A 24,894-nucleotide genomic window follows, 5' to 3' on the forward strand; every position below is an offset into this window, starting at 1 on the left:
ATAACTTTCCTTCCAAGGAATAAGCGTCTTTTAATTTCATGGCTGCAATCACCATCTGCAGTGATTTTGGAGCCCAGAAAAATAAAATCAGCCACTGTTTCCACTGTTTCCCCATCTATTTGCTATGAAGTGATGGGACCAGATGCCATGATCTTAGTTGTGTATCATGTGTAATCATGTGTAAATCAGTGTGAAAATATCTACAAAATAAACTTTAATTGTTTCTATTTTTTAACTTTTTTAAAACAGGAGGAACATTACAATGTTTTATTGTTTTCTATCATACAACAATGTGAATCAGTCTTAAGTGTACATATATATGTTCCCTCCCTCTTTAATCTTCCTCCCACCCCATCCCACCCCTCTAAGCTGTCATAGAGAACCTAGTTGTGTGCTTCTGATTTTGATTGACTTAAATTCATAGAGCAATTAAGGAAGAAAAGTAATCATCATAATGTTTAGATTTTCAGTTTAGGAACATAGTTTATTTATCAAGTTGTCTTTTTCAACATTTCTCACTAGTATTTTATAACTTCCAGCATATAAATAGTGCACATGCTTTGGTACATATATACTATCAACTTAATGTTTTTGATACTATTGCAAATGGTACTTTTTGTTTATCACAGTTTTCAATAATTTAATTTTAATATATGGAAATATCACTGATTTTGATATGCTGTTCTATCTGAAACCATGTTTAACTTACTGATTAGTTTTAGGAGGATTTCAGAGACACTTTGGAATTTTCTATGCAGACAATTATGTCATTTTGTAAATAAACATAGTTTATTTTCTTTTCTCTGTCCAATCTATATGACTTTTTACCATAGAGAAGTAGAGTCAACACATGTAGCAAACGAATTTATGGTTATCATGTAGAAGCAAATTAAAAAGCAGAGACATTACATTGCTGACAAAGATCTCTATATCAAAATTATGGTTTTTCCAGTAGTCATGTATGGATGTGAGAGTTGGACCATAAAGAAGGCTAAGCATTGAAGAGTTGATGCTTTTGAACTGTGGTGTTGGAGAAGACTCTTGAGAGTCCCTTGGACTGCAAGGAGATCCAACCAGTCCATCCTGAAGATCAGTCCTGGGTGTTCATTGGAAGGACTGACGTTGAAGCTGAAGCTCCAGTGCTTTGGCCACCTGATGCAAAGAACTGACTCATTTGAAACGACCCTGATGCTGGGAAAGATGAAAGGCAAAAAAAGAAGGGGATGACAGAGGATGAGATGGTTGGATGGCATCACTGACTTGATGGGCATCAGTTGAGCAAGCTCCAGGAGATGGTGAAGGATGGAAGAACTGATGTGTTGCAGTCCAAGAGGTCTCAAAGAGTCAGACACGACTGAGCAACTGAACAACAGCAACAACAGAGAATGAGAGGGAGGGACAGCATTGACGTGTACACATTACTATATATAAAATAGATAACTAGTAAGAATCTGCTGTACAGCAGAGGGAACTCTACTCCATATTCTGTAATGGCCGATATGGGAAAAGACACTAAAACAGAGTAGATACAGGCATGTGCATAACTGAATCACTTTGCTGTACACCTGAAACTAACACATGTTGTAAATCAACTAGAATCCAAAAAAAAACTTTTTTTAAGAAAAAAATATGTCTGTGTTTCTTTTTCAATATGTGTCTTTCTTAAATATTTGCTTTTGCTCCTAAAGCAAAACAAAGCAAAATGTGTCCTCCCAAATATATGTTAATGAAGTAAGGGTCTGGTACCTCACAATGCCTTTCATAACATAGTAGACTTCAAAGTGCACAGTGTTCAGTGAAGACTGTGGAGTCAATGACACCTGTCTATTTTATTCAAGACATACTGTGAATATATGTTAATTTCTGATTTATGAGATTATTTTAAATGAACAAATACAAAATTGATATCACTAAATCTCATAGTCTCAATATACAAATATTTTTAAAAATTTAGATGAATTTGCTGATGACTAATACCAAATATTGAAACCACCCTTATGGCAGAAAGTGAAGATGAACTAAAAAGTCTCTTGATGAAATTGAAAGAGGAGAGTGGAAAAGTTGGCTTAAAGCTCAACATTCAGAAAACTAAGATCATGGCCTCTGGTCCCATCACTTCATGGGAAACAGATGGGGAAACAGTGGAAACAGTGTTGGGCTTTATTTTTTGGGCTCCAAAATCACTGCAGATGGTGATTGCAGCCATGAAATTAAAAGACACTTACTCCTTGGAAAGAAAGTTTTGACCATCCTAGATAGCATATTAAAAAGCAGAGACATTACTTTGCCAACAAAGTTCTGTCTAGTTAAGGCTATGGTTTTTCCAGTGGTCATGTATGGATGTGAGAGCTGGACTGTGAAGAAAGCTGAGTGCCAAAGAATTGATGCTTTTGAACTATGGTGTTGGAGAAGACTCTTGAGAGTCCCTTGGACTGCAAGGAGATCCAACCAGTCCATCCTAAAGGAGATCAGTCCTGGGTGTTCATTGGAAGGACTGATGTTGCAGCTGAAACTCCAATACTTTGGCCACCTGATGCCAAGAGTTGACTCACTGGAAAAGACCCTGATGCTGGGAGGGATTGGGGGCAGGAGGAGAAGGGGACGACAGAGGATGAGATGGCTGGATGCATCACCAACCCAATGGGCATGAGTTTGAGTAAACTCCGGGAGTTGGTGATGGACAAGGAGGCCTGGCGTGCTGCGGTTCCTGGGGTCGCAAAGAGTCGGACACGACTGAGTGACTGAACTGAACTGAACTGAACTGAATACCAAATATAGGATGAGTACGGGCTTCCCTCATAGTTCAGTTGGTAAAGAATCTGCATGCAGTGCAGGAGACCCTGATTCAATTTCTGCGTTGGAAAGATCCATTGGAGAAGGGATAGGCTACACATTCCTGTATTCTTTGGCTTCCCTTGTGGCTCAGCTTATAAAGAATCTGCCTGCAATGAGGGAAACCTGGGTTCGATCCCTGGGTTGGGCAGATCTCCTGGAGAAGGGAATTCTCCAGTGTTCTGGCCTGGAGAATTCCATGGCCTGTATAGTCCATGGGATCCCAGAGATTTGGACATGACTGAGAGACTTTCACTTTCACTCACTTCCAGTTTCAATACAAAATAAATTACTGAGGAGATTGAAAGTACTAGTAAATAAAGGAATAAAAACCCATATTTTTCCTGAAAAATATTTTTATGACCTATAAACATTGCCAGAACTTTGTTTCTCATAGGTTAGGATTGATTCTTGGGTTTTTAAAATGTCTTCATATTTTACCATATAGTTACTTTGTAATTTGAGAAATTTGGATTTGAACAATCATTAAATAATGATAAAATGGATAAATATACTACCATTTAATTTTCAGCAAATATTCTCCCTCATACAATGCCAAATTATAGAGTAAATCCTATAATAGATAAAATAACTTCCAGGCAAACTATTTTCATTTAGCTTTATTCACCATCGACTACTTGTATTATATGCACAAAAAAGCAAATTTATGAATGCAAAACTGGATTTATGTTGATAGAAACCAAACCATTTAAACTTTCATATTGCATTGAATTTGAAGATGAGGGAATATGAACATTGGAAAATTTATTGCTAACCAGGCAGTTAATACCAATAGCTGTGGAGAAACCACACCCCTCCCACCCACACACACACAATTTAACATCAAAAAATGAATTAAATATTTCCCAAAACATATGGAGACATAAAGAATATATTCTGCATAATATATTTTGACCCACTTTCATTTTGATTCATTATTGTCTTCATCTCTAGTTAACATTGATATTAGATAATTAAGAAGTACCCCAAGGTAAATTATTTCCTGCAACAATCCAGAGCCCTCCCAAATTTCTACATAGCTTACCTATAGCAAGTTCTCCTGTATCCCTCTTTGTTCAACAATGTGACAGCAGAATTACATGCCCACACTGCCTGATAAAGTTTGTGTCTGTGTCTTGAGATTTCACCATTTGGAGGACAACTTGATCAGAACACAGCTAGGATGAGCTCTCTCAGCCTGCCTTTCACCTCTGCTTTAAGAGTAGGAGGTCCGTGTTGACATTTATGACTGGCTTCAGAGACATGATGTCAGAAAAAGATAGCCAATGATCAAATAACATTCAATATTCCCACTCAGAAAGTTTCTGGGGGTTTCAGTATCTCATTTACTTCACACTCTGTCAGACAAGAATCATAGAGAACTAAAATGCCAAATTTTATCATCGTCTCATAGATCAAACCAAACATGAACTTTAGTAGCCAACATAAACTTGAAAAATGAAAGCCTTTCAGACTCATGAGGGTAGGAAATAGTCAATAACTAAATTCAAAACCTCTAAAAATAGATTAGTTGATGATTTATAGATAAAAATAAAAAATATCAAACTGTACATAAATATCACCCTAAATGTTTAAGCACATACTGAGGATAGCCAAGCTGATTGATGCAATATAGTAAATATTTGCAATATTGGGTTGACTGATTTGAATAATGGCAGATTTCTTTGTCTTTTTTGTGTTCTCTTTAAATTGTCTGAGGAAACAGACATTGGCTTCCAATAAAAAATGGCAGCTATAATTGAAAAGCTTAAAATGTTAAGTGGTTTTGAAAGTTGCCCATTAAAAGCATCAGAATCAAAATGATCTGTTCCACTAGATACTCTTGAGTGAGACCAGTCCCCCTCTATCAGGGATGGTTGTCCTCCTCAACCGAGTATGCAGCTTCGAGAGGAACGCACATGGAATGATGAGGGAGGAAAGGGCCACCCACATAGCCAGCCAGATCAGCTGAATCATCCCCAGAGATCAATGGAGTGACAGAAGTCAAAACCAGATCACGCTCACATACTCCAGGTATTTTCTGACTTTCTCTTTCATGTCATCGGTTACCCATTGGTTCTTAGTATCATGTTTGTAGTATCTATGTAATTATCTTTTTTTTTTTTTCCTTTCTGTGGTTGATTTCCAGTTACATACAGTTGTGGTCAGAAAAGCTGTTTGAAATAATTTCTATCCATTCCATTTCCTGAGGCTGGTTGTGTGTCCTGGAATGTGATCTATCCTTGAGAATGTTTCACGTGCACTTAAAAACAAAGTGTGTTCTGGGGTTTTTGAATGTAAAAAGTCCTGCAGACATCAATTAAGTTCAACTGTTCTAATGTGTCATTAAGAATCTTGGTTATCTTATTGATTTTATATCTGGGAGATCTGTCCAGAGGTGTCAATGGGGTGTTAAGATCTCCTACTATTATTGTATTCCCTTTAATTTCTCTTTTTATATCATTAGTGTTTGTTTTATGTATTTAGGTGTTGTCATTTCCTATATTAGGGCAACCTCCAGACCCAGGGATCAAATTCATGCCTCTTGTGTCTCTTGCATCGATAGGCAATTTCTCTGGATCAGTACTACCTAGGATGCCATTAATATATTGGGGTCATATATTAGCAAGTGTAATATCTTCTTCATGTATTGATCCTTTTATCATTATACAATATTTTTCTTTATGTTTTATTATGAACTTTCCTTTAAAGACTATTTTGTCTTATATAAGCATTGTTACATGTCCTTTCTTGTCATTTTCATTTGAATGTTCTATTTATCTTGTGGTTTAAGTCTTCTCTTCATCTCCTTGCCATTGTTTGATTAGGTGATATTTTTAAAAATTATCTTTTCTTGAACTGTATAGTAGTACTTGAATCTATGTTGTTACATCAAATATTCCTAGTAAAATCGAACTAGTCATGACTGGAGGATGAATTCATGAATGACATAATGACTGTTTCTTTAATACTTCAACCTTTGTCATGGAGGTATATTTTATTAATATAATGTTCTTATTTTGTTCTTTCAAGGGCATGTGTTTCTGTCAGAGAAAGTCTGGGGATTAAATTTTTATTTCATAAGAATAAAACTGAATATAAGAACTAGGGCAGAGAATAGAAGTGGTATTTTGAAAATGATGGCCTTTGTTCCAGACACAATATGGTTGGAAATGTAGCAATTCTGCAGAATAATTAGTGACAAATATCTTTAAATACTTGTTGAAAATGGGAGTATGATTTTTAGAACATTTTCTATGACAATAGAAGTGAAATAACAATGGATGTGAAGGAAAGGTGTATCCACTGCCAAGATATAGCAACCTGGTTTTAAAAGTAAAACTTGAGGTATTCTAAGTTTTCAGTGTATGTGACTGAGATGGAAACAAGATACCTGTATAGGTGATTAAACCTCCACCTCCTCAGATTTTATAGAATATGATAACAATTTCTCAGAGGCATTTAAAAATGGAAAATATAAATAACACACTTAGAGATCCATTTGTGCTTTTAAATGCAGCCCAAAGTCTCCTATTTTCTGGAGGTGTGTGATGAGCTACACTCTCTTCAAATAGCCTAAGTGTGAGAATTTCCTGTTCAAACTTGAAGTGACACATTGATGACAAATCAACTTTTTCCACTCTTGCTTCACTCTGAGCCTTCACAGGGCAGTCTGTGAAAGTCACAGACATTGCTTATTCTTGTCCTGGATTTATGCTTTTAAATTTCTCCTTTTATTACCCAGCCATAGCAGGCCTCATTTATGAGAGTAACCTGACCTCCCTACTAAAGGATGCATGACTTTCTGGCCAACAGAAGGTATGTGTCTCTCCTCTCTTGTCTCTCTATTAGACCATCTCACTTAGTGGGAACTAACGAATCTTAAATGTGATGCAAGTGAAGTACAGTTTATATACGGCAAAATCAAAGTAGAACATTTTTTTAAAATAAATTCAAGTAAAAGGCAATCATAAGATATCTAATATGATGGGCCATTTCTCCAAGTATAAAAATAATTGTCTGTAGAATGTTACTCAAGTGCATACACATGGCAGGAATGGGTTTGTATATAATATTAAGTGGAACCCAAAGACCTCATGACAGGGAACAATTAGTTTTGGATTTTATGATCAGTAGAAGGTAAGTTTTTTGTACAATAATACAAATTATATGTTAATATAGTTTTGCTCAAACTTTATAAATAGATTCTTGGAAAGGAATTCATTGTATAGCAAAGGCCAAACATAATTCCTCATACATGTATTAGATTGAAAGCAACAATCCAAATTTTTAATAAAAATCAAGTTGAGGTAACTTCCTAAAGGCTAATTTAAACTTAATTGTAAGTAATGAAAGTATTTTTTTAAAAAATCAAACTTCATATAAACAATATGCTAAACTACTTAAAGATACTAACTGATATAAATCAGAAATATTACCATAGAAATGATGACTAAAATAATAATTAAAACTGATATTTATTGAGAACTTATAAGTGCCAGGTTGAGTGCTCAGTGTTACATGCATTATGTATTATATAACCTTATTTCCATTTTAGATTATAATATGATACTAGATACTAAATAACTTTTTGAAGGTCGCATTTTGTCAATTTAAAAGCTGCAATTCATTTCCAGATATTTCTGACTATTGCATCAACTGTCTGAATTATGTTGAGTTATGTATCTGGATTTTTCATAAGTAATCACCATCACTTATACAACTAAAATGACCTTTACTAACTTTCATATCTATAGGATCTTTCTGAAAGTTTGAACCAACAGTGTCTTCCATAAATGACCTATTCCTGTTTTTCATTTTGTGGGTTCAAATATTAGCCATTAAATCACTTATCAACAACTTTTGTAAAGTAAGTATTTTTTAGTCTTTTTCTGTTGTTTTATTTTTCATATTGTTTAGTTTATATATGATTAGTGTGTCATGTGATATTTTACAATATAGGAAACATTTCCTCAATTGTTAGTGATTTCTCAAAACTCCTCAACCATTCAAAATAAAGACCATTTGGCACCCCTTTTCATTGATCAAAGTAAGCCACCAAACAGTGTAATTTAGTGCAGGAGATTGTTGTATATGCCAACATTCTCTCTCCTCATCTTTAAAGAACTTAGTCTTTAAATCATTATTAAATTTCAAAATTACTACAAATATAGGTGACTCTCCCTTGTTAATAGAACATTTTAATTTTAATACAAGTATTATGATGATTTTAAAATATTTCTATGGAATCTGACTTCAGTGAAGATATTATTAGCCACGAATTTCTTTACTGCTCCCTAATTTATTGCTTTTCATTGTTTCAACCAATAATATATTGTCAAATACAGAATATCTTTCTTAAAAAGTATTCTTTCATGAAAGGCTTGTTTAAAGTACTGAGGAATTTAGAAGCAGGTTTTATGTATGTTCAGCTGCAAAGTGAACACTAAACTCTTTGCCACACCCATCTTATTATACCAAGGTTCTTATCTCATCTACACCACTTATTCCTCAGTTCACTTAGAGCATGGTCCTTGACCTCACTCAGCTGCAAAGATGAATAACCAGGGAGTAACTTATGTAGAACTGAAGGCAATCAAGAGCTCAAAGAGACAGCAAATGAAACCGAAGATTTCTAAAAGTTCCAGTTCAATAACTGAGCAGGGATTAACATATGCAGAACTAAATCTTCAAAATGCTTCTCAGAATCTTCGTGAGAATGACAAGAACTACCACTCCAAAGGTAAAACACTTACTAGTCACACAAAGAAACTGTTCTAAGATGTGCAGTTGGGGTGCAGAGGTGTGGAGGAAGACAGGGGAAAAGCTCACATATTTTTCATTTTGAGAAAGGGAGCTTAAAGTTGGTTATGGTATTCTAATGTGAAATTGGAAGACTACTTTTGTTCTGGCATTGCTATAATTTGAAGTCTTTGATCAACAACTCATTCAGCATTATATTTGCTGAAAATGTGATATATGTTAGAGAAAGACTACAGTGGTAGAAATGGGTTGGGGTCCAAGTTTATATCCATAAATCCCTGTTCATATGGGTTCTCGTGTATATAAAATCTAACCAACTGTCCCCAGCACTCCTTCACTCCTTTCTCACTGTCTCGTTTTATCTCCCTACAGGTTCACCATCACCTCCAGAGAAGTGCATTGCTGGGATCCTGGGAATTATCTGCCTTGTCCTCATGTCCACTGTGGTGACAGTGATCGTTGTTACTCCCTGTAAGTACATTTCTGTAAAAACTATAAGGGAACTTTTCACTTTAATGATGGTCAGTTCTCCAAACATTTCACAAGATTATAGAATGTGTCTATCATTAAAATACATGCAATTAGACTAAATGCAGAATGTATTTGGAATTTGTAAATACATACAACACAAGATAATTACAGAGAGTATGTATATGGATATTCTGATTTCATAACTCAAAAGCATGCTTTAGGAGATTGAAAGATCTTATTGATAAACACAAATTAATTTTTGAGATTGGTAAGGGGTGGTAAAATCTGCTCCTTTAGGTTTTTAAAATATTTTTTCCACCAAATCTTCATTATCCAATTAATTTTTCTTGGTAAAATCAGCTTTATTCCAGACTACTCTAATCCTAAACAATAAACTGAATTTCAAACTCACAAACTGAAATCATTATGAGTTATTTAGAGCAATGTTAATTTTTATAATGATTAATTTTGTAGCTACTGTAATACGGGAGCAGAATAACTCCTCTCCGATAGCAAGACTCCATAAAGGTACATAATGATTTTAAAGTTCTGATATAAATACAATTTGTATTTTGTCTCTATCTTAGGCTAGTGAAAATAAGAAAAGATTTAGGGGTAGAAGATAAATGACAAAATTGGGCAACAAACTTGCCTAAATAATGATTAAGGGAGAGTGTTTTTCCCATGCAACAAGATGATCACCATATCCATTGTTGGCAATTGACTCCAATTTTTGCCTGCTGTAATATGGTAAAGGACAAATAATTTTGCTACTCTAAAATAAAAGCTTCATTTCTTGATTTTTAGGACATATAAGGAGGAGATATTTTTATATGTTTGCTTTATATAGAGACATAAAATGGTGTATGAGAGACTGATGCGGTGAAAGTATGGGTGAGATTTGTTTTATATGTACCAGCCTTGAGGGCATATAGCTATGTTATATATACACATACATGTTTATATCTATGCATACATGTAAGTTAATTTTTGTTTTTTAAAACTCAAATTGCCTTTGAATAGTAATTCATACTCTTTCTCCAGAATTTCATTGTGGTTGTGGTCCAAAAGAGTGGTTTACATATTCCAACAATTGCTATTCTATTCATTTGGAAAAAGAAACATTGAATGGGAGTTTGATGTCCTGCTCTACTAAGAATTCCACTCTGCTTTACATAGATAATGAAGAGGAAATGGTAAGATATTAAGCATTTCTAACACTTTCTTAAAGGCTTGATTCAGCCAATATTATATTTGTTAGAGTTCACTTGTGTTTTTGTACATATTTGTAGTTGGCTTATTTTAAGATCTCTTAATATTCCATTAAACAATGGAATATGACTTTATGATACTTCACTTTCATTTTAAACCATTAATGCACGTTTGGTGATTTCCAGTTCTTCTGTTCCTTGTTAGCAGCTGTTCTGATGGACCCCCTAGTAAGGCTCACCTGTGTTGCCCACAGGGTTCTCTCAACACAGGAGGAAAGGCTGACCTGTGCCACCTCCTACAGTTAGGTTAGGCATTGGGTGTTGGAAGTAAGAGGCCCAGGTCACTTTCATCTGATGGTGGGGAGGATATGGTTCAGTTCAGTCGCTCAGTCGAGTCCGACTCTTTGCGACCTCATGAACTGCAGCACACCAGGCCTCCCTGTCCATCACCAACTCCCGGAGTTTACTCAAGCTCATGGCCATTGAGTTGGTGATGCCGTCGAGCCATCTCATCCTCTGTCGTCCCCTTTTCCTCCTGACCCCAGTCCCTCCCAGCATCAGGGTCGTTTCCAATGAGTCAACTCTTCGTATGAGGTGGCCAAAGTACTGGAGTTTCAGCTTCAGCATCAGTCCTTCCAATGAACACCCAGGACTGATCTCCTCTAGGATGGACTGGTTGGATCTCCTTGCAGTCCAAGGGACTCTCAAGAGTCTTCTCCAACACCACACTTCAAAAGCATCAATTCTTTGGCACTCAGCTTTCTTCACAGTCCAACTCTCACATCCATACATGACCACTGGAAAAACCATAGCCTTGACTAGACAGACCTTTGTTGGCAAAGTAATGTCTCTGCTTTTTAATATGCTGTCTTGGTTGGTCATAGCTGTTCTTCCAAGGAGTAAGTATTAATTTCAGGGCTGCAGTCACCATCTGCAGTGTTTTTGGAGCCAAAGAAAATAAAGTCTGTAACTGTTTCCATTGTTTCCCCGTCTATTTCCCATAAAGTGATAGGACCAGATGCCATGATCTTAGTTTTTCAAATGTTGAGTTTCAAGACAGCTTCTTCACTCTTGTTTCACTTTCATCAAGAGTCTGTTCAGTTCCTCTTCGCTTTCTGCCATAAGAGGGGGAAGGGGGGATGTCATCTGCATGTCTGAGGTTATTGAGATTTCTCCCGGCAATCTTGATTCCAGCTTGTGCTTCATTCAGCTTGCCTTTTCATATAATGGACTCTTCATATAAGTTAAATAAGCAGGGTGACAGTATACAGCTTTGACATACTCCTTTCCTTATTTGGAACCAGTCTGTCATTTCATGTCTGATTCTAACTGTTGCTTCTTGGCCTGCATACGGATATCTCAGGAGGGAGGTAAGGTAGGTAAGAAATACAAATTTCTCTGATATTCCAATCTCTGTAAGAATTTTCCACAGTTGTGATCCACACAGTCCAAGGCTTTGGTGTACTCAACTTTTATGTATTATAGTGTTAGATGTAAAATCTAACATACTCATTTTGCTCAAAGAACTAAAGATCCTTTGAAAGAATTCATCCTTTGACTGAATTTTAAAAATTAACAAAAATTTTTCATAATGATATTTAAATGAAAATTCTTTATTTTGGGCTAGAAATTTCTAATGTCCCTATCAATTATGTCGTGGATTCCAGTCTTTCGTGAAGGTCGTGGTCAACCATGGATGTGGCAAAACGGTTCCATTTTCAAACTAAAGTAAGTTTTTAAAATGAATGCTGTATAGAAGAGGAAAAATAAAGAAATATTAATAATATGAATACATTTGTTTTCATTGAATTATAGAAAGCTGAAGATGTTGAAAGTTAATAAAATGTTGATATAAATGTTCAAAAATGGGCTACTCTGTAGCCCATTTTCCTAATAACAAACTCTTACTGAAATTTTATTAAAAACATCATTACCCATTTTCGATAACCCTATATGCAAAACAGAAAAAGAGACACAGATGTACAGAACAGACTTTTGGACTCTGTGGGAGAAGACGAGGGTGGGATGTTTCGAGAGAACAGCATGTATATTATCTATAGTGAAACAGATCACCAGCCCAGGTGGGATGCATGAGACAAGTGCTCGGGCCTGGTGCACTGGGAAGACCCAGAGGAATCGGGTGGAGAGGGAGGTGGGAGGGGGGATCGGGATGGGGAATGCATGTAACTCCATGGCTGATTCATGTCATGTAAGACAAAACCCACTGCAATGTTGTGAAGTAATTAGCCTCCAACTAATAAAAATAATTGAAAAAAAAAGAAAAAAACATCATTACCCATTTTCAAAATATCTTTTATTACAGTTACATAGAAATACTATTGCTTCATGTGTTGTCTTCATAGAATATAACAGAATTATGCTTTTTTTTATAACAGTATAACAGACTATTCACTTGATGAACGTAAGTGTGCTGTACTATCCTCAGGGGGCATAAGAGCAGAAGACTGTCAGACTCCAAATGCATATAATTGCAAGCATAAGCTTGAGAATTAAAAAGTGAGTTTGGATGCTGTTGAGTAACTTTATCTTTTATGAAAAGGAAATATTGTTATGATTACATAAATTTTGAAATGTATTATTTGTTCTAATAATGTTTTCAAAAACCATTGAAAGTAAACATTGAAATTCTGCAAATTCCTTCAATAAACATTCCTTCAATAAATTCCTTCAATAAAAATTCAAAATAGACATAAAAATAAAGGTTCAAAATAAAAATTCAAAAAAATTTCCTTCAATAAAAAATAAATTAATTTTAAAAACACTGTTGAAATATAATATGCACACCAAAAAGAATAGCTATCACTCCTTTTGTGTCTGACCTTTTTTACTCAATGATATGTTTATGGCTTTCAAACTTTCTAAAATGTCACGTTTTCTGAGTCTGTTTACATATTTCATCAAAAAATTTGATATTTGAGAACAAGGACCAAAAGGAGCAATTATCAAGAGCTATGGGGAGATGAGAAAGGAAATGACTGCTACTTGATCAGTGATGAATATTTTCTAGATATTGGTAGTGGTGATGGTTGTAAACTGTGAACATATTTAAAATCACTGATTTATACAGTTTAAATAGATGGATTTTATGGTGTGTAAATTGTACCTCAATAAATCTGTTTAAAATAAGAACTTCTTGGGACTGCATTTAATATTTAAAATAATTTATAAAGAGAGACATCTTAAAATATTGGCTGTTACAGTCAATATGCTTTAAACTTCCATGAGTTAGGTTTTCTTTAAATTTTCCCTGTCAGATTTTGTATTTCTCTATTTTGAGATGTTAAATATACATGGGTGTTTCATAGTCATGATTTTGTAAGGCACTCTTATTTTAAAAATTTTAGTAATTTTTGGTGCAGTAAAGAGTAATATATTGAGGTTTACATGTTGGTCTTATAGTCAATAATTTCTCTGACTTTTTGTATTAAGTCCATCATTTCAAATATTTATTCTTATGGATTTTATATGAGATAAGTATATATATAATAGTTGTTTATGTCTTTTTTTCAGGTGAAATTATTTTTTTTCTTGACTTATGTTCATAGGCTACAATTTAATTTCCAAAGTTGAATAGAAGGTACAGTGAAGATTCTGTATCTATCTCTTCTTAGTCAAGGAAGAGATTTCAATAATTCATCCTTAAATATGAGATTTATCTTAAGGTTTTTTTCATCATATGTTTCTCATGTGAAACCATAATATTCTCATTTTTTAAACAAATTTTATAATCAATTGATATTGATGTTACATTTGCATTTTTTCCCATCAGTTGGAATGGTAAATGTTTTCTTTGTATAACAATTATGAAACAACTATGTATAACCTTTATTTCTTCTATTAAACCAATATTAAACCAATCTTGCACTTCTGAAATAAACTCACAGTGATCATCTGTGTTGCCCGTTTTCTTAAAAAATCAATGCATATGCTATATCTAGATTAAGCTATTTTTCTTCATCTGTGTTCACAAATAGCTTTAACTGAGTTTTCAGTTATGTTACATACTTGACAGGTTGTTACGAAAGCTATTATTAGGAAGTATTTCTCTTTTTCTTTTACCTGAAACTTTGTGAAAGAGTACTGCTACATTTTTAAGTGTTATTATTCACTACCAATGCCATCTGAGCGTCTAGAACTATTCTGTAGAAAGGTTTATATAATGAACTTAATGTTTTACAATATATGTTAGGTTTACTCAGGTTTCTATTTGCTGTGCTTTATTTTGGTGATTTGGATTTTAGGATTTTTCTATTTTATATGGACAGTAAAATGTATTCATAATATTGCTTTTTATCTGTTTAGTATCTGTAAAAACTATACATTATCCCTTTATTTATTATACATGTAAAAGATTTGATTCCTCTTTAAAAAAAAAAAAAAGTATTTTTGCCTCACCTCATGGCTTTTGGGTCTTACTTCACCAAACAGGTATTGAACTTGGGCCATCAGCAGTGAAAGCATGGAGTCTTTACCACTGAACCACCTGGAAATTCCCCCTTTTCAATTTTTTTCAGCAGTTTTTTATCCATTTTATTAAATATATTCAATAAGAATACATTTGGTCTTGTTGTTTCTCCATATTGCAATTTTGTCCTTTGCTGATTTTGCAGCATTTATTGCCTTCTTCCTTCTACTTCATTTGGTTTTAATTTCACCTAATTTTACCTTTTTCATTTTTAATTTCTTGTGACACAAGCTTGGATTTCTACTTTGTTTTGTTTTATTTCATTTGTCAAGTAAGCATATAAGGCAGTCAATACTTCACAAGACAGACATTTGGTTTTATATTTATCTTGTAATTCTTATAAAATTTTTGAACATTCATTCATATTCTTGCCTGGAGAATCCCCATGGACAGAGGAGCCTGGCGGGCTACAGTCCATGGGGTCACGAAGAGTCAGACAGGACTGAACAACTAAGCACAGCACCCACCTTTCAAGCGCCCAGTTGTCAACTTGTCTAGAGGCTAATGCAGGGACACCGCTACTATATGCTATGTGAATATGCTTGGAAATATGATTTATGATGTATTTTTCAAGTTTTCTGTTTGTTCTTAGTTTCATTGATCTTTTATATTGCTTTTCTGTCTCTATTTATTTCCCCTTCCATCTTTGTTATTTCCTTCCATCCATTAACTTTGGTCCTTGTTCTTCTTTTTGAGGTTCTGTGAAGTGGAAGATCAAGTGGTTCATTTGATCTCTTTGTTTCTTCTTAATGTTGGTGTTTCTTTGCACATTCATTGTGCAAAATCATTTAAGTTTCACTAGGTCCCATTTGTATTTTTGTTTTTATGTCCATTCCTCTGCAAGGTGGGTCTTGCTGTGATTTATGTCAGAGGGTATTATGCCTCTGTTTCCCTCCAAGAGTTTTAATAGTTTCTGGTGCTAAATTTAGATCTTAAATCCATTTTGAGTTTATCTTTGTTTATGGTGTTAGAAAGTGTTCTAGTTTCACTCTTTAACATATGGTTGACTGGTTTTCCCAGCATTTGAATCAGTTCTAATGAGGTGGATGAAAGTGCAGCCTATTATACAGAGGGAACTAAACCAGAAAGAGAACCATCAATACACCATGTTAATGCATATATATGGACTTTAGAAAGAAGGTAACAACGATCCTATATGCAAGGCAACAAAAGAGACACAGATATAAAGAACAGGCTTTTGGAGTATGTGGGAGAAGGCGAGGGTGGGATGATTTGAGAGAATAGCATTGAAACATGTGTATTACCACATATAAAATAGATGACCAGTGCAAGATGGATGCATGAAGCAGGACACTCAGAGCTGGTGCTCTGGGACAACCCAGAGGGATGGGGCAGGAAAGAAGGTGGGAGGGGTGGTTCTTGGATGGGGTAACACACGTGCACCCATGGCTGATTCATGTTGATGGATGAGAAAAATACCACAATATTTTAAAGTAATTATCCTCCAATTAAAATAAATTAATTAATTTTTTAAAAAGACTACTGGAGTGGGCTAGCATTTCATAATCCCTGGAGGATCTTCCTGACCCAGGGATCAAACCCTCATCTCCTGCATTGGCAGGCAGTTTCTTTACCACGAGGGCCACCTGGGAAACCCCATTGAAATATCACACACACATTCAAAAATATAGGTATCATTACTTTTGTGTCTCACTTTTTTTGCTCAACAGTATGTTTATGGCATTCAAACTTCTAAAAGATTGCATATTGTATGAGCCCAGTTCCATGTAATATCAAAAACAGGAGTAGAGAGACCAAAAGTAGATCAGTGATTACTAAGGGTTGTGAAGAGATGGGAATAGGAAAAGACTGCAAATTGATTAGTGATGAATGCTTTCTAGATTTTGATAGTAGTGATGGCTGTAAACTGTGAATAATTTTAAAATCATGGATTTATATATCTTAAATGGATACATTTTATGCTCTGTAAAATACACCTCAATAAAGTTTTTAAAAAATAACTGCTTTGGGGCTGCATTTAATCTTTAAAATAATTTCTGAAATAATCATCTTACAATATTGACTCTTTCAGTCAATATCATGCTTTATCCTTCCAATCAATTAGGTTTTCTTTAAATTCTCCCTATTTTATTGATCAAGTTTCATTATCTGTTTATTTGTATGACCCTGTTCAGCATGTGGTATCTTGGATCAGTGAACAGGGATCGAATGCCCAACCCCTGCACTGAGAAGCAGGTAATTCGAACCAGGGTACCACCAGCAAAATCCCCCTATAATATTTTATAGTTTCCAATATTGACATTTCACACAAATATGGACATTTCATAGCCATGCTTTTCTAAATAGCAATTTTGTTTTTAAATTTGTAGCGGTGGTTGCTGCTGCAAATAGAATTGTGCCCAATCACTTCTCTGATTGTATGTATTAATTTTATCATTTCAAATGTTTATTCCTCTGGATTTTTTATATAAATAGATAGTGCATCTCTAAATAATCACGTTTTATTTCTTCCCTCCAGGTGCAATAACTTTTTCTTGTTATTCTTTTCTTTTTTCCTGTTGTTCTTGATTTTGACTTATTTTTACCCAATTGGCTTTTATTTCCAATGTTGAACAGATGGTGCAGTAAAGGTCTTATAAGTATCCTTCGTATACTGGGGGAAAATATTTCAATATTTCATGCTCAAATAGGAGGTGTTTTTTGGGGTTTTTCATATACCTTTCTAACATGAAAGCAATTCCATATTATTCATAATTTTCCTGTAGGTTTTATATGCAATCAGTCATGTTACCATTTTACAATTTTACTTTCAATAGAATGAGAAAAATTTTAAATGTTTTTGAAATATCTCTTTCCTTCAATGTTGACGAATTATACATTCCTGAAATAAAACCACAAAAATCATTCTGTATTTTCCTCCTTTGAAAAATCACTGCATATATCATATTTAGATTAAGATGATTTTCTTCCTCCATTATCACAAAGAGTTAGGACTGAATCCATTAATATTGTGTAACTTGACATGCTTTGTTATCAAAGGCTCTATGGAAGTTTCTGTTTTATGGTGGAAGACCTGGCATAGTTTTAAGTGTTATTATTCGCTACTCTTACCATTAGAGCTCCTAGAATGAACAAATGTTAAGGTTATACAGGTTTAGAGTTGTTGTACTACATTTGGTAATTTGCATTTTCTAGACATTCTATTTCATATAGATAGTAAAATGGCTTTGTAATACAGCTTTACTGTCTGTTTAACATCTGTAAAACTCATAATTGTTTTGTCACACATCAGTTCAGTTCAGTCACTCAGTCATGTCCAACTCTTTGCAACCCCATGGACCACAGCATGCCAGACTTCCCTGTCCATCACCAACTCCCAGAGCTTGGTCAAACTCATGTCCATCGACTCGGTGACACTATCTAACCATCTCACCCTCTGTTGTCCCCTTCTCCCGCCTTCAATCTTTCCCAGCATCACTGTCTTTTCCAATGAGTCAGTTCCTCCCATCAAGTGGCCAAAGTATTGGAGTTTCAGCTGCAGCATCAGTCCTTCCAATGAATATTCAGGACTGATTTTCCCCAGGATGGACTGGTTTGATCTCCTCCCAGTCCAAGGGACTCTCAAGAGTCTTCTCCAACACCATGGTTCAAAAGCATCAATTCTTTAGTGCTCAGCTTTCTATATGGTCCAACTCTCACAACCATACATCACTAGTGAAAAAACAAGCTTTGACTAGACAGAACTTTGTCAGCAAAATAATGTCTCTGATTTTAATATGCTGTCTAGGTTGGTGATAACTTTCCTTCCAAGGAGTAAGCATCTTTCAATTTCATGACTGCAGTCAAATCTACAATGATTTTGGAGTCCAAAAAAATAAAGTCTCTCACTGTTTCCATTGTTTTTTTTTGCCATGAAGTGATGGGATTGGATGCCATGATCTTCACTTTTTGAATGGTATGTTTTAAGCCAGCTTTTTCACTCTCCTATCTCATTTTCATCAAGAGGCTCTTTAGGTCTTCTCTTTCTGTCATAAGGGTGGTGTCATCTGCGTATCTGAGGTTATTGATATTTCTCCCAGCAATCGTGATTCCAGCTTGTGCTTCATCTAGCCCAGTATTTCTCATGATGTACTCTGCATATAAGTAAAACAAGCAGGGTGACTATATACCGCCTTGATGTACTCCTTTCCCAATTAGGAACTAGTCTGTTGTTCCTTGTCCAGTTCTAACTGTTGCTTCTTGACCTGCATACAGATTTCTCAGGAGGCAGGCCAGGTGGTCTGGTAGTCCTATCTCTTGAAGAATTTTCCACAGTTTGTTGTGATCTACACAGTCAAAGGCTTTGGTGTAGTCAACAAAGCAGAAGAAGATGTTTTTCTGGAAGTCTCTTGCTTTTCTGTTGATCCAATAGATGTTGGCAATTTTATCAACAACAAAGAATCAAATTGCTAACATCTATTGGATTGTCATTTTTATATAGATATAAAAGACTCATGTTTTCTCTATTCTCCAAGTGTCATTTATTGATTTTATTATCTTTCAAATGAAAATAGCTTTGACCCTTTTATTCCCCTCTACTGTAATTTTTTTCTTTGTCATGATTTTTCGTATTTGCTATCTTCTTCCTTTGTCTTTATATCAATTACCTTAATTTCACCAAAATTGCTTTTTCATTTCAAGTTTCTTTTCAAGCATGCTCAGATTTCTTTCTTTCTTTTTTTGTGTGTATAATGTATGCATTTAAGGCAATTAATATGTCACAAGACAAAATCTTGCTCTTACATTTTCCTTTTAATTCATATAAAATTACAAAATTTGACTTTGGATTTTTCCTTGGTTTATATGTTATTTAGAAATAGATTACTGTATATCAAACCTGATAAAGATTTTCATAATTTTGGTTATCAACTTCTATTTTAGGCAAACTAGTTAGAGAATTTTCATCAGTCTGGAAATTCTCTGTACGTCTATTACATATGGCTGATGTGCTATGAAATCAATCTGAAATGTTTATTTCTTGTAATTAATTAAAAATTAAATTTAAATATTCACATTTCAAGTGTCCACTTGCCAAAATTTGTTGGGGGCTAGTGCAGTGACACCATAGTTCTGTAGCTCTTTTAGTAATGTAACTGGACTCAGGAGTATATAGCAAATTTTTGGAAAATGTTCATGTGAACTTAAAAGATAAGAATATTCTATGTTAGTGTATGTGTGTGTATTCATATATGTAGTGGTTAACTGTCTAGTTTAGATATTTCTATTGCCTACTACTATATCTGCTTGCTTGATAAGCAGTGGTGATAAATTGTTTAAATCTCCATTTATGATTATTTACTTATTCATGATTTTCAAATCTGTGTTGAACTTATACTATTCAGTACATATATTTTTTAATTGCTAATAGCTTAGATACTCAACATATAATTAATAAACAGGCTCCATCTTTTGCAGTGTGGTTCTAGCTTTATACTGTGAGAGTACATTAACTAAAGCAGTTTGTGTTCTTTTTCGTCACTTTCCTGTTCATGGCTTTTGATAAAATAATATGGCTCACTAAGTTAGCAGTTATTAAAATAACTGTTTTACATACATAGCTGTGTTAAACAAAATATTTTAAAATATAAGCATTCTTAGAATTTAAATGGAAAGCTATTCCATATATATTTAATATAAATTTAAGATTATCATATGTTCTATTTACATATATTGTTTATATGTAAGTACATATAGTTAATACTTAAGTATAATATATTGTTACCTTGAATTCTACATTATCTTGCTTTCTTATCTTTTAAAATAAATAGTTTTAACTTTCCTTTATAAGAATTTATAAATTTAATATGTCTTAGTTCTATAAGTGCCCTACATTTTACAGCCTGCATTCTTTACTCAATAGTCTAGTAAGTTCATACTTTTGTACTTTTCTGAAACAACAAAAATATATAATTTCTCTACTATTTTCACTGCTCATGCCATTTTTGCTCCCTTGAATTCTAATACAAACATATGTTCACATTTTGATACTTTATCACTACTGTTTTACCTGTCAATATCTATTTGGATATATCCACATAAGTTCTTTTCTAAAGTTCGTCTTTCCTTTCTGCATATCCAAATTTTCAACTAGAACAAGAGTTTCTTCTTTATAAGACCTTAATATGTTTCCTTTACACAGAGTTATTAGGTAATTTTGACAATCTCCCTACATTTACAAAACTTTGAAAACAAATCCATCTAGCCATCATATTAAAAGAATATTTGTACTTACTATGGACATCCAATTAATCTATCTCTCTTAGGTCACTGCTGCTGCTGCTGCTGCTGCTGCTAAGTCGCCTCAGTCGTGTCCGACCCTGTGCGACCCCATAGACAGAAGCCCACCAGGCTCTTCTGTCCCTGGGATTCTCCAGGCAAGAACAGTGGAGTGGGGTGCCATTGCCTTCTCCAATGCATGAAAGTGAAGTGAAAGTGAAGTTGCTCAGTCGTGTCCGACTCTCAGCGACCCCATGGACTGCAGCCCACCAGGCTCCTCCGTCCATGGGACTCTCCAGGCAAGCGTACTGGAGTGGGGTGCCATTGCCTTCTCCTCTTAGGTCACTAGGAACTGTCATTTTAAATACAGTCACAACACGTATTTATGCAATAAACAGTAAATTCAAAATACTCTTAGTATTTTGAGTATTTATCTTGGCTCTATGTGGATTAACCATAGATTTTTATTAAAGCTAAATGCCAGAAGAGTCAATGTATTTGGCTGTGTAAACAAGGACATGATGTGTAAAAAATTATTTAATTGAAACCAGCAAAGTATATGATAACATGATATTTAAGGCTTACGTCATAGCTCAGCTGCTAAAGAATCCACCTGCATTACAAGAGACTTCAATTCAATCCATGGGTTGGGCAGATCCCCTGAAGAAGGGATTGGCTACCCACTCCAGAATTCTCGCCTGGAGAATTCCATGGACAGAGGAGCCTGGAGGGCTACAGTTCATGGATTCACAAAGAGTTGGACACAACTGAGTGACTTTCACTTTTAACTTCAAATTTTAAAAATGAATATTACAGAATTTTATGTTATTTGGTATCACTAATGAATGCTTCACTTGCTATAATTCAGTGACGTGGGTAATAGAATATTATTTATTTAGTTTATTAATATAAAATATTATAAAGATCATCACCATATAGGTAGCCATTAGCAGTTGTGATAGAAATTTCATATATTAATCTATCTGGACATAATACAGTTTGCAAACAGATTACAAACACCTGAGAAAAGAACAGAAGTGAAAGTCAGAGGAGCAGGAAAAGATATACCCTACTGAATGCAGAGTTCCAGAGATTAGCTAGGAGAGAAAAAGTCTTCTTAAGTGAACAATACAATGAAATTGGGGAAAACAATAGAATGGGAAAGACTAGAGATCTCTTCAAGAAAATTGGAGATACCAACGGAATATTTCATGCAAAGATAGGCAGAAGGGAGGACAAAAATGGCAAGGACCTAACAGAAGCAGAAGAGATTAAGGAGAGGTGGCAACAATACCCAGAATACCTGTACAGAAAAGCTCTTAATGACCCAGATAACCACAATGGTGTGGTCACTCACCTAGAGCCAGACATCCTAAAGTGTGAAGTCAAGTGGGCCTTAGGAAGCCTTACTAAAAACAACTAGTGGATGTGGTGTAATTCCAGCTGAGCTATTTCAAATCCTAAAGGATGATGCTGTGAATGTGCTGCACTCAAAATGCCAGCAAACTAGAAAACTCAGCAGTGGCCACTGGGCTGGAAAAGGTCAGTTTTCATTCCAATCCCAAAGAAAGGCAATGCCGAATAACGTTCAAAGTATCCTACAATTGCACTCATCTCACATGCTATCAAGATTATGCTCAAAATCCTTGAAGTTAAGCTTCAGCATTACATGAACAGAGAACTTCCAGATATTCAGGCTGGATTCAGAGAAGGCAGACATTCAAATTTCCAACAACGATTCCATCATAAAGAAAACAAAGGAATTCCAGAAAAACATCTACTTCTGCCTCATTGACTATGCTAGAGACTTTGATTGTGTGGATCACAACCAATATGGAATATTCTTAAAGACATGGGAATACCAGACCACCTTTCCTGCCTCCTGAGAAACCTATATACAGGTCAAGAAGCAACAGTTAGAACTGGACATGGAACAATGGACTAGTTCCAAATTGGGAAAGGAGTACATCAAAGCTGTATATTGTCACCCTGTTTATTTAACTATTATGCAGAGTACATCATATGAAATGCGGGGCTGGATGACTCACAGCTGGAATTAAGATTGCAGGGAGAGATATCAATAACCTCAGATAGCAGATGATACCACTTTAATGGCAGAAAGTGAAGAGGAACTAAAGAGCCTCTTGATGCAGGTGAAACAGGAGAATGAAAAAGATGGCTTAAAATTCAACAATCAGAAAACAAAGATCATGGCATCCAGTCCCATCACTTCCTGGCAAATAGCTGGAGAAAAAGTGGAAACAGTGTCAAACTTCATTTTCTTGGGCTTCAAAATCACTGCAGACAATGACTGCAACCATAAAATTAAAAAGCTCTTGCTCCTGGGAAGTAAAGTATGACAATATTAGATAGCATTTTTAAAAGCAGAGACATCACTTTGCCGACAAATGTCCGTATAATCAAAGCTATGGTTTTTCCAGTAGTCATGTATGGATGTGAGAGTTCGACTATAAACGCTGAGAGCCAAAGAATTGATGTTTTCTAGCTATGGTGCTGGAGAGAGTCTCTTAGACAGCGAGGAGATCAAGCCAGTCAATCCTAAAGGAATTAAACCCTGAATATTCATGTGAAGGTCTGAAGCTGAAACCAAAATTCCAATACTTTGGCCACCTGATGCAAAGCACTGACTCATTGTAAAGACCCTGATGCTGGGAAAGGTTCAAAGCAAGAGGAGAAGAGACCCACAGAGAAGTAGATGGCTGGATGACATCACTGACTCAATGGACATGTAGTAGTGTGTGTGCTCAGTCTCTTTAGTCATGTCCGACTCTGTGACCCCATGGATGGTGGCCCACTAGGCTCCTCTCTCCATGGAATTTTCCAGACAAGAATACTGGAGCGGGTTGCCATTTCTTTCTCCAGGGGATATTCCTCAGCCAGGGATTGAACCGGGTCTGTTGCATCACAGGCAGATTCTTTACCATCTGAGCCAGGGCAGCCCCTCGATGGACAAGAATTTGAGCAAACTCAGGGCGATAGTGAAGGACAGGGCAGCTTTGCCTGCTGCAGTCCACAGGTCACAAAGAGTCAGACACGGCTTCGTGACTGAACAACAACAATAAACTGGTATATAACTACAGATTTACATTCCATTTTTCTAGATTTTAGAAAGCTAAAAATTAGATGACAGTTTAAATTTAAAATGTAGTAACTTCTGAATTAGGGACAAGTGTCCTTAAATCAGAGAAGGCAATGGCACCCCACTCCAGTACTTTTGCCTGGAAAATCCCAGGGACGGAGGAGCCTGGTAGGCTGCAGTCCATGAGGTCACTAAGAGTCAGACACGACTGAGCGACTTCACTTTCACTTTTCACTTTCATGCATTGGAGAAGGAAATGGCAACCCACTCCAGTGTTCTTGCCTGGAGAATCCCAGGGACAGGGGAGCCTGATGGGCTGCCGTCTATGGGGTCGCACAGAGTCAGACATGACTGAAGTGACTTAGCAGCAGCAACATCCTTAAATATAAACTGTTAATGGAATTATGACTTCCTCCATTATAATAGAAATGACACAAGAAATTATGAGGAAAAGAAATAAATAATCCTAGATATAGCAAACATATCTAAAAGTAAAACAACCATTGAAGTTACTCTTGACAAGGCATAAATGTTCAGCTTTGATGAATGAAATGAAAGCTAGTTAAGAGCCTGGTGGTCATGTCCTTTGCTCCCCGATATCTTTTAAAAAGTGAAATCTATTCTCAGAGGTACTCGCCAAAGGACAAACTAATGGATACACTACATATCCAGAAGCTCCTATATTCTGAAGCTGTGTGATGAAATAAACTGTCTTCAAAATACCTAAGTGTAAGAATTTCCTGTTTCAGTGACACGGTGAATGAAAAATGTACTTTTTCCACTATTGTTTCACT

At 35.3% G+C, this 24,894-nt stretch overlaps 1 protein-coding gene across 1 annotated transcript; it reads left to right on the forward strand.

Moving 5' to 3' along the window:
• Positions 1 to 7,629: 7,629 nt before the first annotated feature.
• LOC122680500 (NKG2-A/NKG2-B type II integral membrane protein-like) lies at positions 7,630 to 14,786 on the forward strand. Its single transcript, XM_043881961.1, has 8 exons — positions 7,630 to 7,702; positions 8,348 to 8,575; positions 8,968 to 9,066; positions 9,541 to 9,594; positions 10,111 to 10,262; positions 11,905 to 12,005; positions 12,674 to 12,794; positions 14,727 to 14,786. The coding sequence occupies exons 2-7, from the start codon at positions 8,389 to 8,391 to the stop codon at positions 12,789 to 12,791; spliced, it is 711 nt and encodes a 236-aa protein (XP_043737896.1). The 5' UTR covers positions 7,630 to 7,702; positions 8,348 to 8,388; the 3' UTR covers positions 12,792 to 12,794; positions 14,727 to 14,786.
• The last annotated feature ends 10,108 nt before the right edge of the window (positions 14,787 to 24,894 follow it).

The sequence above is a fragment of the Cervus elaphus genome, chromosome 22 (genome assembly GCF_910594005.1).
Source record: "Cervus elaphus chromosome 22, mCerEla1.1, whole genome shotgun sequence".
NCBI lineage: Eukaryota > Metazoa > Chordata > Mammalia > Artiodactyla > Cervidae > Cervus > Cervus elaphus.

Excerpts from the sequence above, each read along its gene's own strand:
- LOC122680500 (XM_043881961.1), top strand. The coding sequence starts at position 8,389 with ATGAATAACCAGGGAGTAACTTATGTAGAACTGAAGGCAATCAAGAGC. Across the intron at positions 8,576-8,967 it reads CAAGAACTACCACTCCAAAG|GTTCACCATCACCTCCAGAG; the intron begins GTAAAACACTTA and ends ATCTCCCTACAG. Across the intron at positions 9,595-10,110 it reads GATAGCAAGACTCCATAAAG|AATTTCATTGTGGTTGTGGT; the intron begins GTACATAATGAT and ends CTCTTTCTCCAG.